Below are 15,540 nucleotides of genomic sequence, written 5' to 3' on the forward strand. Positions count from 1 at the left end.
GTCTTAAAGGAATTGGCTGAGAAGACCTCTGGTCCAACCCATCCTAGAGTTTTCTGGGCCTTGCAGTGATGAAGAAGCCCCAGAGATTCATGCATGTGTGTGCAGGGGTATCACACTTGAAGAAGGCCGTGTTGAAAAAAACAGGGCAAAATGCTGGGTGTGGCATTCCACCTATTCCAGCCTATTCTGAGATCTCCATCCAAAGTGTTTCCTGCAGGTGGCAGAAGAGAATGTCTCCTGGCAGCATTTTTCCACCACTTTTTCCCTACTACCTGGGCAAGAGTGGTTTTATGGTGAGAACTGTATTGCTTTAAACAGTAATGGCCAAATTCTTCCCCTTCTTTTCCCTGTTACTGCCTTTTCCTGAACTTTCCAGAAATGTAACTGTCTCTGAGTTAGCTTTGTTAACCAAAGGCAAACGTATTTCAAAGTGTTGGGATGGGGTTTGGGGCGTAGTGTGGTGGAGAATAGCTTGGGATGGTGGGCAGACATACAGATAGCTTGCAATCACAGTGCTGTTAAGCTCAAAACACTCCATGAGGCTGCACTTTTTGGTTGTCTGGTTTGTTGGTGACACGTTGGTGGTGTTTGTGTAGCTTTGAAGGCATTGCTGCTGCCACCCAGCAGGAGATGGCCCAGGTAGAAGCATGTGGCTGCCCCATCCCTGGCAGTGTTCAAGGCCAGGGTGGACACAGGGGCTTGGAGCAAGCTGCTCTAGTGGAAGGTGTCCCTGCCTGTGGCAGGGGGTTGGAACTGAATGGGCTTTAAGCTCCCTTCCAACACAAACCAGTCTGTTTCCAATGCTGTATGCGATGTGACACAGTCAAATGGAGCTGGGGCATCATTCACACACAAAGCAGCACCATGTTTCAGGCAGCACTCTGCCAGAAGGCAGATGTAATTGTGTATAAATTTGGGATCAGTGCAGGAAAAGAGAACAATTTTGTTATTTTTGTGTCCTTTGGATAGGTATATTTGAGGCCAGATGTGTGTAAAATTGTGTGCACTTAATGGCATCGTTAATGTATGGGAGGTGTTGCAGAAACCCCCACAGAATTATTCATGAACAGGAGAAAACTTGGATCTTCAGTGGTCTAAACCATCAAAAGGTGATTCAGTGACAGCTTGAAAGAGCATTGATGGGGGTGAGTATGGAGTCTGAAGTCTGTTTTAATCCAGTAATCTCATGTTTTAGGCACACTTAGAGGAGATTTTACAGCTGAACACTATTTGCTATATTTTACCATCATTGGCTTGCATTCATATGGCTGTGCATAAGAGGCTAGATGAAGAACCACTGTTCCCATAGCTGTTCTTCAGCAGGACTTAAAGGACCTTCAGAGGCAAACCACACAAGCTGGCAAGTGCATGTTTTTGGTTTTTTACCTTCTCTTTAATGATGTAGCACAAAAAAAAAAGCAAGTTGAAATAGATTTTTCTCCAAATATATATATTTATATAATATATAATCTTAGTTAACTCAAGTATATACATTGTATAATAAATAATGCTTATAAAAAGAGACATTTTCTGAATATAAAATAAAAAAAATCGACCTCTACAACTTTATACAAAACTTTGGATACAGCAAATTGATGGAAAAAAGGTCTTCCATTCAGTGCTAGAATACCTGGCTACAGTAAAATCATTACAAGGCAATAAATGTTCTATTTAATATTAAATACCTTTTCTTGATTAAAAAAAAAAACAAACAACCAAAGAAGGGATTTTCTTTAAAGTCAGGTACTTGGAGTCTTTCCAGACACAGGATTCCATATTGGAAGAGGGCTTATTTCTGAACTGGGAGGTGCCTTAGAGCTCTCCTGGGATCTGTAAGTTTAGAAAGCTGATGCTTTTCCTGCTGGGTGGATCCAGGAGCTCCTCATCATGCTCTACAGAGGGTGGACTGAGAATTGTGCTCTCGTTCTCTCCAGCCACAGGTTTGAGTGCCAAGGCCATGGAGGGGTCTTGGCACTCCAGGTGAGAGGGGTCTTCCACCCGTTTTATTGCTCTGTGCAGTACTGCATACTGCTGTTCCCCATGGATGAAGAAGAGAGTGGAGTAGAAAACACAGCTTTCATGGTTGGGACATATCTCTGTGTTAAATCACTGATGCTTGAGAAATGGTGTTGGAACATGGTTATTGGTCCTCATTGGCTGCAGAGGAGCCCACCAGGACACAGATAATATGTATTTTTTTAATTTCTAGGGTCAATATACCATGAAAACAAGCCCAAAATGAAGGGGCGTGTGGTCAAGAAGGGGGGATAGGGCCTGGGGAGCAGGTGGAGGGACAAATGCTGATTCCTCTGCACTGAGATGGGTCATGGGATGTGTGTGGCCACTCTTGGGGCCCAAATCCCTGCTAGTGGTAACGTAGCATCTGCGCTTGGTGAGGACCCCTCATGATTTGCTGATAACTCCCAAACCGCTATGGGAAGGAAAGGTCCTGCCTGGGGTTGTGCTGTTGAGTAAATGTTGACTTTTCCATCTGCCTTTACCTCTCTTTGCTGGATGAAATGGTTTGAACCGGTTTGCCTGGTGGGGGAAGGCTGAGGAAAAGGCTTGGACAGCACTTTCTTGCCATAGCTTCTGTCTCCCCATCAGTACTGACGTTCAGAGCTGGTTGTAGCAGCTCACCCTGTGCCTGGGGAGATGCTCTGAGCTTGCTCTGGGGTATAAAGTCATATTAGGGAATGCTTAGTAAAGGGGTGCATCATCTGGGTGGATCTGCCTGGGTCCTTCACAGCCTCCCTTGGGCAGCTGCATGGCAAGGAGGCTGTTGGAGTAGTGATGTGCACTCTGCTCTTACCCTGCCCACGTGCCAGAGGATCAGCTCTGGGCTCTACTTTCCTGCTGTCCTCCTCGGGGGGATTATAGGACATGATCTGGGGCTGTGGGAATTAGTAAGGGCAAAGGGGAGGTGAAAGGAGAGGCTGGCTGTAAGGCTCAGACAGGTTTCTCTGACATCATCTCCTTGGAGCAGGAAGGAAGGAGCCTGCCTGCTGAGGGGAATTGGCTCCTTTCCTCCTCCTTACCGCATCTGCTGAGACCAGGATGGCCATGCCAGCGGGCAGGGGAGCCTTGAGTTGTTCAACTCTCACTGTGTAAAACTCATTTCCACCTGAACTCCTTGGATTAGCATCTATGTGGGCCTGACCTCCGGAGGAGGACAGAGCTGGAAGATTTGCATGCTGTGTCAGCAGCACGCTGGCTAGTGTGGCTGTGCCTCACTTCAGCTTTCGCTGTCCCTGCTTCTCCCCGGTTAGTCCGTCATGCCAAACAGCACACGAGAAGGCAGCGGATCAGTGACGGAGCTCATCTGCAGCACCAGGTCTTACTTTGGGCTGCCTTGTGTGGGTGAGATGCTGAGAGCCCCCTCTGCAGCGCTGGTGCTGGCTGTGTGAGGGTGCCTGCCCCGGCCCAGGGCATTAGGGTTTGTTAATGCCATCCTCTGAAGCATGAGGCCAGCACATGGGGGCTGCTCACAGGGTTGACGGACCCCATGGCCCTGCTCTGGAGCAACCTCCCATCAGCTGGAGACCTACCTATGTTTACTTGCAGGTGTGGACATCATAGACACGTATGCACTCCTGGCAGCTCACGTAGCAGCACCAGTGGAAGATGCAGTGACACTTCTCCTTCCGTTTCTCAGTCCTGGTGTTGTGGCCGCGACCGCAGCACAGCAGGTCGCAGCCGTCGATGCCGTGGGAGGTGACGTTGCATGTTCTGTCCCTTGTCCCAAAGGAGCCCGTCTCGGGGTTGGGCTCACAGAAATTGGGGGAGTTCTCATAGTAGACCAGATCCCGCTCTGTCGGTGGCTTGAAAAGAGCGTACTTGGCCCTCAGAGTTTCGACCCAGCCCCGAGACTCGCGGTGCTTTTCCACCACCATCTCGGAGGCGCTGTCGTATTTGTCCTTCAGGTAGTCCCCAATAGCCCGGAAATCAGGCTGGGCCCACCAGCACGTCTTCACCTCGCAGCTTCCCGAGAGACCGTGGCACTTGCACTTGAGGTGCATGTGGTCCAGGATGGTCTGTCCAGGGGAGACACAACAAGGTGGTCAGCAGCAGGTCGGGATGCCCAGGGTGTGATCACCTGCCTTTGCTCCCGGGGTTTAAACGCCTGATCTGAGCTTGGTCTGGAAAGCATGGGCTGATTGTGAATGTGGGGAGCTCGGTGGGGGGGGTGGAAGAAACATCCCACTGGAAAAGCACAGCTGATTCGGGCAGCTGCTCTGATCCTCTGTCCAACCCAATCTAATCCCAAGGTCCAATTGTAGCATCCCAGCCTGGTTTGGGTTGGAAGGGACCTTAAAGCCCATCCAGCTCCAACCCCTGCCACGGTCAGGGACCCCTTCCGCTGGAGCAGCTTGCTCCAAGCCTCTGTGTCCAACCTGGCCTTGAACACTGCCAGGGATGGGGCAGCCACAGCTTCTCTGGGCACCCTGTGCCAGCGCCTCAGCACCCTCATTTTAGCCCTGAACCCGTGGCTGCCTGTTTGGGGAGAGTGGAAATGCTGTGCCCTGGAAAATAACCCTGGAGTTATGGGACCCTGTGGTCCCATTACACCAAGGGGAGTCATACATGGGGCATGCTGCGAGCTCTGGACCCGTTGAGCACTCACCGTCCTGCCGGCCTCGTTGTTGTGCCTGTTCATGGCCGAGCGTGCGTCCGGCCGGTTCTCTCTGGCATCAGCGAATTCCCGGGACACCAGCACGCCGAAGTCGGCATCCTCGCTGCATCCCCCCCATTTCCAGCCGTCTCCTGGAGGTCCTTTGTGATGGGAGTCACAGCCGCAGATGGTGGACGTGCCCTCAGCGCAGGAGCGGGTCACGGCGAAGGCCACCCCTGCCGATGCGATGGCGTGGACAAAGGCAGACTCGCGTGTAGCTGGGAATGAATAGAGCCCATGGGATTACTGGTCAGTGTCACACTTGTGTTTTCCTTCCTAACCTCCTTCAGCATCACAGAACCCCAGGGTCCCAGCCTGGTTTGTGTTGGAAGGGACCTTAAAGCTCCCCCAGCTCCAACCCCTGCCACGGGCAGGGACCCCTTCCACTGGAGCAGCTTGCTCCAAGCCCCTGTGTCCAACCTGCCCTTGAGCACTGCCAGGGATGGGGCAGCCACAGCTTCTCTGGGCACCCTGTGCCAGCGCCTTACCCAAATCTCATCTAGATTTCATTAAAAAGTGAAAATCTATTTTATTACTCTTTAAAAGACGTGGGTCAGGTGCTGCTGGTGACACCTGAAATGCACAGGCAGCAGCAGGTAGAAGTGTGACTCCGGGTCTGCTGCAGTGACCTGGCTCTTCAGCTACAGAGCTCTGCTTGGGTGTTCTTAAAGCCTCTTGGGGTACTGTTTCTCCTCAGTTTGAAATCAACCACAGCTCGACTGTTGACTTCACGAAGGCTGCACTAGATAGAGGCACTCCCAAGCACAGCCAAAGTAGTGTCTCAGCCTCAGGTTTCTCCTTGAGGACATCTTTTGGTTGACATCTCTCAGGTTTGGCACAGGCTTCTTAAGTGCAGCACCCTTGTGGATGACACTAGAGTGCTTTGACCCTGTGTGCCACCTTATGAAGATGGAGACCTGAGGTCTCTACATCCAGGGTAGATGTCGGAGTCAATCCAAGCCCATCCCTGATGTGCAGGAGAGCAGGAGGGTGCTGAAGGCAGGTGTCTGGGGACCACTGGTGGTGGATGGTGCCCCTGGGTGCTCTGCAGATGTTTCCAGCTGCCTCATGGGTGTAGCTTGACCAAATGATCAAGACAGCCCTCAGCGGATGCGGGATGAATTCAGGGCTTTCTGCTGGCTCAGACCAGCGATGACCTTGGAGCCCATCTCCTGCTTCCAGAGCAGGAGCCAGGAACTGTCCCTCAGCCACCCCATGCATCCCTCAGCTGCTCCTGCCTCGTGCCCTGGGGAGGTCTTTGCTGCACCAGGTCTTGCTCTGGGCTGCAGAGGTGGGGTAGAGCTCCCGACAGGCAGGCAGCTCAGACTTGGCTGATTTCAGCCTGTGCAGGCGGTCGGAAGGGGCAGCTCGTGGCTATGTGCCAGCTGTGGAATGCACATCTCTGCAGCAGCGCGGAGAGCTCGGATCCAGGTGCCAAACGTGATCCTAAACCAGGGCTGCTCAATCCCGTAAAACCATATTGTGGGTTTCACTTTAATTCACTCTTCTTTGCCCTTCCCACCTCCGATAACACCAGCAGAGATCCAGCCTCTACCTGCTGCAGTTTTCCTTACATACCTTTCACCAGCTGCTTATACTGGGACCACTGGGTCCTATGGGTTGAAGATCCCTGCTTCAACTAGAGTGGTTCAGCCTGATAAAGGCTATTTGGGTGGCCTGTGATCTACAGCAGATCAGATTAGAGGAGCTAGCGAGCCCTTCTGGCCTCAGACCAGGACAGCTCGGGGGCAGAGGGGGAGAACACGAGCCGCCCTCCCTGCTCATGTGCCTTTGCTTCCCACCCCGGGGAGGGAGATGAGAAAAGGATGGGAATGCGATGGAGAGGCACCGTGTGCCTGTGCATCCGCATGGATGCCGGGATGGGGGCCGAGCTGGGGCCGCTGCTGCCGTGGCCAGGCAGCGGTGGGATGCAACCCACCCCCTGTGGCCCACGCGTGGTGCGGGGCGGGGAGGACGGAGCTGCAAACACGAGCGCTTTGCCTTGAAATCCAGCCCCGGGTCCGGGCGAGGAGCTGGGAGAGTTTCCCAGAGATGAAATGCGGGAAGAGCGTTCCCAGAACCAGGGGAGGGGTTGGCCAGAGAGGATTAGAGCCGCCTTGACAGTGCACGGCTGCGACTGTCTCCCAGCCGGGCCCGTTACCTGCTGGGACACTCAATTTGCCATTGTTCCCGCGGTGTCACACTGTATTACCAGCATAATGCAGAATGTTTCCGCCGGGCCAGCGTACCCACGGCACAGAGCGCTGGCATTCCCCAGGAGCACCTCGTAGCAACGGGGCAATGTTCCCCCTGTCCTGCCGTCACCCTCCAATCCCGCCGGCCCGGCTGGGAAATCCCTATTGATGGCGCTCCCCAGCCCCCCGCCACCGGATCAGAATGGCTAAAGGGCGTGTGAATGCTGCAGTGATTTGAAACGACTGCAGCGCGGGGATGGTATCGCTCGCCCGGCCTCACAGTAGGGGAGGAAGCTTAGCTCTTTCTCATCGCTATAAGCTTATTTTTCTCTCTCCCTCTTCTCCTTTTCCCTCCCCCCTTTCCCTTTAAGCTGCTGAGTTTATATCAAGACGGCCCCTGATCCCACACACCCCTTGTTTAGATGCAAATGACTGCAAGTGTCATGGCTGAGAAAAGCCATGGGTTATCTCAGCGCGGGGCTGGCTTTTCACAGCTCGTGGCAGGGGCTTAGATGAGCACACAAGGACCCCCAAAGGCAGCCCAGGCCCAGCTGCCTTCTCTGCACCTGGCTCCTTTGCACCGCGAGGTGCTGCCCTGGCCGGTGCCAATGGCAAGAGGATTGAGCCCGACCATGGCTGGGGAGGAGAGGACCCTTCTGGAGCACCAGCGGCATCTTCCTGGACAAGGAGAGCACACAAAGGGCAGCTGTGGTGCGAGGAGGCAGGGGAAGAGCCATTCCCCCGTTGCGGGGGGTGATGCAGGAGTTTGCTCCTGCCAAGCTCCCTCCTGCAGACCCAGTCCTGCCTGCGGCTCAGAGACCTCTCCTCCATCCCAGGAGTTGCTCTCCAGATGCCTCTGGGGCCTTCCTGCCTCCTGCCCTCACAACCAGCCCATCCCAGGCACGGGGCTTTAACCAACATCATGGCCTTTATCACTTCCTCACTGCTCGCCCTCCCAGAGCAGCAGGAAGTCACCCGGCTTTGGGGCAGGGCTTGGCTGGAGGAGACCTTGTCCTTTAATAAGAGCTGACCTTATTTTAAGTAGAAAAGGGAGGGAGAAGAGAGGGGAGGGAAAAGCAGGTTTCTCTTCCCTCCTTGTCCCAGACTGCACACCTGCAGTATAAATCATCTCGGGGAATTTGCTTGTAAAAACACGATCTTACCCCGCGTCCTGGGGTTGGGTTGGGTTTTGGTGGTTGGTTTTTTTTTAATCAGAGCCCAGGTTAGAAAAAACAACGTGCAGAAAAAAAAAAAAAGAAGAAGAAGAAGAAAAACTTGCAGGGAAATGATCGGCGTGGCCCTGGGGAACCAACCGGCTGCGAAGGGGGAATGGTGAAGCTGAGGAGCGAAGCGCGATGGAGATGGGGTGGGACTGTGGGTTGACCTGGTGACTGGAGCCTGCTACGCTCCCACACTGACACCAGCACTCGAAGCCTGGACGATGAGCCCAGAAGGAGCAACCAAGAATGGCTTGAACATGTGGGCTGCAGCGGGTCCATGCAGCCCAAGCACTGCAAGCTTTCCCCACACTGCCTTGCTCCTCAGACTAAGCTCTCCGTGAATGGACCCAACCCTGATTAACATTTTTGCAGCTCCTTTAAACTGAAATTATCCTCAATTTCTTTTTTAGGCTGTATTAGAAGTGATTTTCTATGCTATTGTAATGAAAAAGGCACCTTTGAAGTTTTTTCTGTAATAGCTTCAATCTACTTAAGGGAGTAGTAGATGAGATTAACCTAAATATTGCTCTTTGATACTTAGAGGTGATTTCATCCAGGTAGTTATCATAGCTTAAATGCTGGCTATTTTGGGCTTAGTATTTAATGCCTATTGGCCTAATGCACAGCCCAAGCTGCAATAGTGATTGTTGTCTGGTTTGAGCCTTGGTTTGTGGGGTTACACCCCTCTGGGGTCCTGGAAGTCAACAGGGAGCACAGCAATAGCAGTCACAGATGCTCAGGGCCAGATATGAAACCCAGCTGGCAACAACTGCAGGTCTCAGTTTCAGGTTATGGGCTCAGAACTCTTGGTTTCTGTTGGTGCTGCACCTAAGGAAAGTGGGACAGGAGCCTGGGAGAAGGTGATGCTGTGAAGGCAACAGATGTGTCCAGCAACACTATCCACAGTGCCGCTGGCAGTGATGAGCAGGGTTGGTTCCTGGATTCATCACTGCTAACGAGGTCTATCAGGGCAGGACAAAAGCCTTTTCATTGCCAACGTTGTCTCTTCCTTCAGCTGAGGAAGCAGTGGCTGGAAAGGTTTTATATGTTTGTATAGAGCCATAGGATCCCAGCCTGGTTTGGGTTGGAAGGGACCTTAAAGCCCATCCAGCTCCAACCCCTGCCACGGGCAGGGACCCCTTCCCCTGGAGCAGCTTGCTCCAAGCCCCTGTGTCCAACCTGGCCTTGAACACTGCCAGGGATGGGGCAGCCACAGCTTCTCTGGGCACCCTGTGCCAGCGCCTCAGCACCCTCACAGGGAAGAGCTTCTGCCTAAGAGCTCATCCCAGTCTCCCCTCTGGCAGGTTCAAGCCATTCCCTTGACCTGTCCCTACGGTTCAAGAGTGGCACTACTGACATTGCAGACATCATCACTACATGGATGAAATGAGCCCCATCCCCTCTCCTCCCACCGATTTTCAAGGCAGCAGTGAGAAGACATCAGCGCAGTTAAAGATGTCACTAAGCACCCCAGCCAAGCGGGCTGGCCTTTGATATACCGTTATCTGCAGATGCTGCTGTCTGTTTTTAACCGTTCTCCTTACAGGTTGGTGAGACACCAGGATAACCACACACTGCAAGCTCAGAGCCTGGCCCTGCTCTCTCGATGCATCAGGGTTTAATTGGGGAGAGCTGCATAACGAGGGTGCTCAATAATTCTTCCCCATCTGTCAGAGGCGTTTCAGAGCTAGGGGTGATGTTTGGCTGTGTCAGCTGGGAGAGCAGGGGGGTGTTGGGGCATGTCCATGCAGGAGGTTCTGCTCGAGTCCCTGCAGCCCAAAGAATCCTTGCATATTCTTCATGAATTCAAAGTTCACTTTGCTGATTAGGGGGAGGACGGGTCAGACCTGACTTTCAAGCGCTTTCTTGCTGACAGCAATGGTGGTGGGAGATTTGCAGCGCCTGAATGCTGTAACAGCTCTTTTCTAATGTGTTTCAAGTGTTTATGATGGTTTTTTTTTAATGGCAGTTTTTAAGAACATTCAAACTTCCTGCTCTTGTAAGAGCTGAAGTTCAGGCCGTGCTTTTATCAGGCCCCAAGCTATAGCGTGGCAAGCCTCGATGACAAGTGACTTGATAGGAGATACAGCAGCTACCCCAAAATACATCCTGGCAAACCAGGAGGGGATTGAACCTCAAGGCTCCTCTTAGCGAGGAATCACACTTTAACCCAGCGAGTTCCTTCCGCTGGGACAAGCTGCTGCTGTGCCAGGAAGCTGTGCCAAGGCTGACAAAGAATGGCATCAAGTGTTTATGTGTGGAATGTTGGAGCTTTGTAGGGAAGATTGTGAGACCTCACCTGGAGCATTGTGTGCAGTTCTGGTGTCCTCAACATAAAAAGGACATGGAACTGTTGGAACAAGTCCAGAGGAGGCCACAAGGATGATCAGGGGCTGGAGCAGCTCCTGTATGAAGACAGGCTGAGGAAGTTGGGGCTGTTCAGCCTGGAGAAGAGAAGCTGCGTGGAGACCTCAGAGCAGCTTCCAGTATCTGAAGGGGGGCTGTAAGGATGCTGGGGAGGGACTTTTCATTAGGGACTGGAGTGACAGGACAAGGGGTAATGGGTTCAAACTTAAACAGGGGAAGTTTAGATTGGATCTAAGGAGGAAATTCTTTCCTGTGAGGGTGTTGAGGCACTGGAATGGGTTGCCCAGGGAGGTTGTGAATGCTCCATCCCTGGCAGTGTTCAAGACCAGGTTGGACAGAGCCTTGGGTGAGATGGTTTAGTGTGAGGTGTCCCTGCCCATGGCAGGGGGATTGGAACTGGATGATCTTAAGGTCCTTTCCAACCCAAACTATTCTATGGTTCTGTGATTCTAAGATTCCCCAGGAGATTGGCACGCTCCAGGGACTGTTGGGGAATAGCCTCGTGTCCTGCTTTCAACCCAGGTTTCTCCAGTTTCCTCAAGGCCACAGCATAAGATTCCCATTTCCAAAGACTAATTCACTTTCATTAAATAACCATTGGGCTACAGAGGCTTGGTGCATGGCATCACCATTCCCTAGTGGAACCCCCATTGTTGGAACTGGATGGTCTTCAGGTCCTTTCCAACCCAAACCAGTCTGGGATTCTAAGATACCAGTGAAGCTTCGTGAATGGCTTTAGTTACATACACGGAGCTGTGGAACCAAGGCATGTCTGAACTCAGCGTGGAGTCAACAAAATCCATGGGATGGGTTGGAGAGAAGGGGAGGTTTTTATCCACCATTTGGTTCAGTTTCATGGGAATGCTTTTTGACCTAAGGTCTTGGATATTGCTAACTGGAGATGGGACAGATTATCTGTCACCAAAGTCCTCCAGCACCCTCCTATGAGGCTGGATTTGGCTGCAGGGCAGAGGTGCAGGTCCCCATCTGTCTTGGGGACCAGCATCTCAGGTTTCCCAGGGTAATGCCCAGGTTGTGACCTCATTGGGAATCTGGACTTCATTGTGCCTTATCAATGAGATTCCAATGTGCCAGATCCACATCAGTGGGTCTAGAAAGCTGGTCTTTCAAGAGGAAGCGATGAAGGGGAGCAAGAGCAAGTGTTTGGGGACAGGAGAGGGAAAATACATTTCCTCTCCCTCTTCTTCTTCCCAGCCCTGACCATTTTGGTTGAAATCCCAACTAAGCCTTATCAGGACCTTGGTTTTCCACCATGGTTTCTCACTGGCCGCCTGGGGTAGACAATGCTTCAAAGGGCCTGCCTTGACCCCAACCCTCTTCCTTGGCTTTTTCCCTGTTGTTTGGAAGCGCTGCATGCCCTGGGCAGGGAGGATGGAGCCCATGATCCTGAAACGTGTGTGCATGTTTGGGGCAAGGCCTCCCCCTTCCTGTACTTTGTCTGCTGATTGCTCCTGGGAGGGGATCGGGCCCTTCCCTTGTGACCCCTTTTGAAGTAGCATCCCAAAAGAAAACTGGGAAAAAGAAACTGGGGAACTGAAGGCTGGGATGACTCTTCCCAGAACGTGCTCCCCGTGGGACATCCTTGGTGCATCCAAAGCCAAAGGGAGATGTGACATCTCCCCCCCCCCCAACCAAACCTATTTGCCCGCAGCCCCCCGGCTCTGCTGGTTACCTTTGTCCAGGACTGGCCCGAAGATGGCCAGGCTGTCATCGATGGTGGTGCAGTTCCAGCGCCGGCCCCGGAACTGGTGCTGGCATTCCTGGATGCCCAACTTCACCCCCTCGGCCACACTGGGCATGATCTCAATGTAGTTGCGGCAGAAGCGGAGCTGCTTGGGGACGAGGCCGGGGATGGAGCCGCAGAGGATGGGCTGGGACCCCAGCGAGCTGTACTGCTGACCTAGTGCAAGGGACCTGCAGGGACAGAGGACAGCGTAGGGTTGGGAAAGCAACTGGCACCGCTCTGCTGCCCACAGCTTTACCCGCAGAAGGGGACAGACGCGTTTCCCCAGCATCAACTCGCAACGCAGGCGTTCACACTCAAGGGCAGGAGCACAAAAGCCCCGCTGGGCTGGGAGGCTCCCGTTCATCACTGGCTGTACAAGTGTGAGCAGATGGATGTGCACATAAAGGAGGGGTTTGTGTGTGTGTGTGTGAGCGCAGTGCACAACGCGAGGAGCTTGAGTGCCTATGGCAAATGCAGGGGAATCTGTTTCTCTGCTTAATCCCTTAAATCCCCCGGGAGTCCTGACACTGTCAGGCCAGTGGCTCCTTTTCTTCCCATCTGATAGTGCTAGACATAGAAAAGCTGTGGATCCAGCAGTTTTGAGTTGACTCTGTGTGATTCCCCTTGGTCTGGGATGGACTAAGCTGTGGGAATAAATGCTCTTGTGCAGATCCTCTTACTGCAATTTCTGGTGAGCACATCCTTGCATCCTTGAAGAGGTTGGAATTATCTCCTCATTGCCACAGCAGGGGAGACACTGTGCCCACCCTCTCAGTTTCATCCTTCCTACAGAGATGGCCAGTGAACCCATCTTCTCTTTGGGCCCCTGGTTGGGAAGACACATGGTATCCAGAGAAACTAGACCTAGTAGTATTAGAAAGTGGCAGAGTTTGGCCAGATTAGGTATATAGAAAAGAGATATATGGATAGATACGTGTCCAAGGTACATGAAAAAGAGTTTTTAGGGTGAACTAAAAGAAGGTTCCTGCCAGTGAAGGCAAAAGCTGCTGGGACATTTCTTCTTTCCCCTCTGCCTACAGAACACGTAGGTTTGGAAGTACCAGACTTCCTTTGGCTCTGAGTCTTGGGCAATGTGGTCTAGTGTGAGGTGTCCCTGCCCATGGCAGGGGGTTGGAACTGGTTGATCTTAAGGTCCTTTCCAACCCAAACCATTGTGTGATTCTATTACTCTTTGTAAGTGCTGGGGAGCCTTAACGCTGTCATCTTCTCCCTTGGTCTCAGCATCAACTCAATACAGCTCCTCCTGCCAACACCTCGAGAGCCGCGGCCAGCAGCGCTCCTTGAGGGCTCCAAGGACCTGGTAGAAATGAGACCCTTGAACCACACCATTTCCCCCCTGCACCTCAGGTCCCTGCTTCATCGTGTTACAGGGCAAACATCCTTCCTGCCTGGGCCCTCGAACGCCTTGGCAATGCCCCGTCTCGATCCCTGCAACTCTCATAGCGCACTGGGAAAACTCGGGATCAGCAGGAGAAAGCCAGGTCCCAGCTGAGCTCTCGTTTGCCACCCGTTGTCCTGGAGGAAAACTTCCTCTGCCCGCAGGTTTCTCTTTGTGCTCTTTTTAGGCATATTTGGCATTTTCCAGTTCTGGGCCATGTTCTGTTTTAAAGGGACGATTGTAGAGGCTGGGACCCCCCCTGGTTTGCAGCGCTGGGAGGCCAAAGGGTGATGCATTGAAACGCACATTGGGATCCAGGAGTTTTCCTGCTGGCTCCTTCTCTCCATTTAGTGCTGTATGAGCCCTTCCCAGCTCGCACCAGTTTTGCCCTTTTCCCCTTCCTAGCAGAGGCCTCCTCACACGCTTGCGTTACAAGTAACTAAAGGCTTGTGCAAAATCAGTGCAAGCAGAGGCGTGGGGTCCACACAAGCCTCTCAGGAGAGCCAGACCCTGTTGGTTTTGTCTTGGTGCACTGGGGCTGTCTACCTCAGCCTGATGCAGTGCTCAAGGGGTCTTTACCAAGTGGCAGACGTTCACTTTAAGCTCAGAGATCGTGAATTCACCCCAGCTTTGATGCAGAGAAGTACCTGCAGTTGCTGACTCTGACCTGTGAAGGGGGGTTATAGCTGGTGTAATATTCATATCTTTTAATTCTTACAATTTGCTGACAGCAGCCCTTTGTGAACCGGGCAAGACACAAGTTCTTGGGTTTGCCTGAAGATCAAGGAAAGCAAGAGGGAAGCTGTTGCAAGTCAAAGCATGCAATACATATGCACATAGGAGCTTGAGAAATGCCAGGTCTTGACTGAATATGGAGAACAAAAGGATGGCAGAGTTCAAATAAGGAACGTCGCAGCTGAGTCGGGAACCGGGGAGCTTTAATGAATCCCAAGCCTTTGCTCATAAATCACCCACTGTTGAATCTCTACTGAATGTGTCTTGAGTTTCAAGCTTCTTTGTGGAATAGGCACTTGTGTCCCCATTGTGAGATGCCACCAATGCCATAAACTCCCCACCAGACTTTGCAATCCTACGAAAACAGGTAGGAAATTCATTCTTTTCATAAGAACAGATGAACGTGGCAAAGCATCAGAGGCCAATCCCTTGGGCACGGGTGAGTCCCATGGCCATCAGCCTGGACGCAGGGATGTATTTCTCTGTTACTGCCCTGGAAAGTCTGTAGACTTTACACCCCGGTGTGATGTGGCCTCCTGAACAGAGGAAGCTGTTTTTCCTTTCCCAACTGGTGTGTTTGAAAACCACCTCCTGGTGTGTGTATGAATGCCGTGATCTGCCCAAAATTCAGCAGCCCACAGGGCCAGGTTCTCCCCAGTTAAGGTTCTCCCTTAAGGCCTAGAAACCTTCCTAAAACCTTCCCAAAGGCCAAAGTCCATCTGGGAATCACTCCCAGACCTGTGGCTGCCTTGAACTAGGTTAAGCATCCTTCTGAGAGCTCTCCCAGAGGGACAGCTCAGGGTAGTTCAGTGCCTCTAGGTCCTGGGTGACTTATTTATTGGCCACAATTGGCCCCTCAGTGCCAGTGCTGGGGAGCAGTTGGACTGGATGAGCTTAGCTTTCCAACCCAGCTGATTCTGTGATTCATGCAACCCAGTGGTGCCTCCATCCACGAGCTGTGTCCTACCTACAGCCCTCTACCAGCAACCTCTGCTAGGAGGGCTTAATCCCTCCTCCAAGCACTGCAGGACACGAGCATCTTCCCAGAGATGGGCAGTGCCCCAGGAGAGGATCTTGGAAAGACCAAGGGTGATCAACCCGTGTTGTTCCGGAGCACATGGCACCGGCGGGTTGGGAACTTGGCACCCTGCTCCGATTGTGGAGGAATGTTGGCTGTTTCCAGAAGGAACCGAGGAGAAAGCACT

General features: G+C 52.5%; 1 protein-coding gene across 2 annotated transcripts in view; it reads right to left on the reverse strand.

Annotated features, from left to right (window-relative positions):
- Positions 1-3,124: 3,124 nt before the first annotated feature.
- Positions 3,125-15,540, reverse strand: part of WNT3 (Wnt family member 3) — a 30,209-nt gene continuing 17,793 nt past the window's right edge. Inside the window, exons 2-4 of one of the 2 annotated variants that reach the window (XM_057416637.1) lie at positions 12,148-12,389; positions 4,625-4,890; positions 3,125-4,034 (exon numbers count right to left, since the gene is read on the reverse strand). In XM_057416637.1, the coding sequence (XP_057272620.1) occupies positions 3,555-4,034; positions 4,625-4,890; positions 12,148-12,389 (988 nt within the window). In that variant the 3' untranslated portion in view covers positions 3,125-3,554. Of the gene's footprint in view, positions 4,035-4,624; positions 4,891-12,147; positions 12,513-15,540 lie in introns of those variants that run through there. The other variant, XM_057416636.1, reaches the window with a different exon arrangement.

The sequence above is a fragment of the Pezoporus wallicus genome, unplaced genomic scaffold (genome assembly GCF_028554395.1).
Source record: "Pezoporus wallicus isolate ANWC-B61680 ecotype Strahan unplaced genomic scaffold, APGP_CSIRO_Pwel_v1 scaffold_7850, whole genome shotgun sequence".
Taxonomy (NCBI): domain Eukaryota; kingdom Metazoa; phylum Chordata; class Aves; order Psittaciformes; family Psittacidae; genus Pezoporus; species Pezoporus wallicus.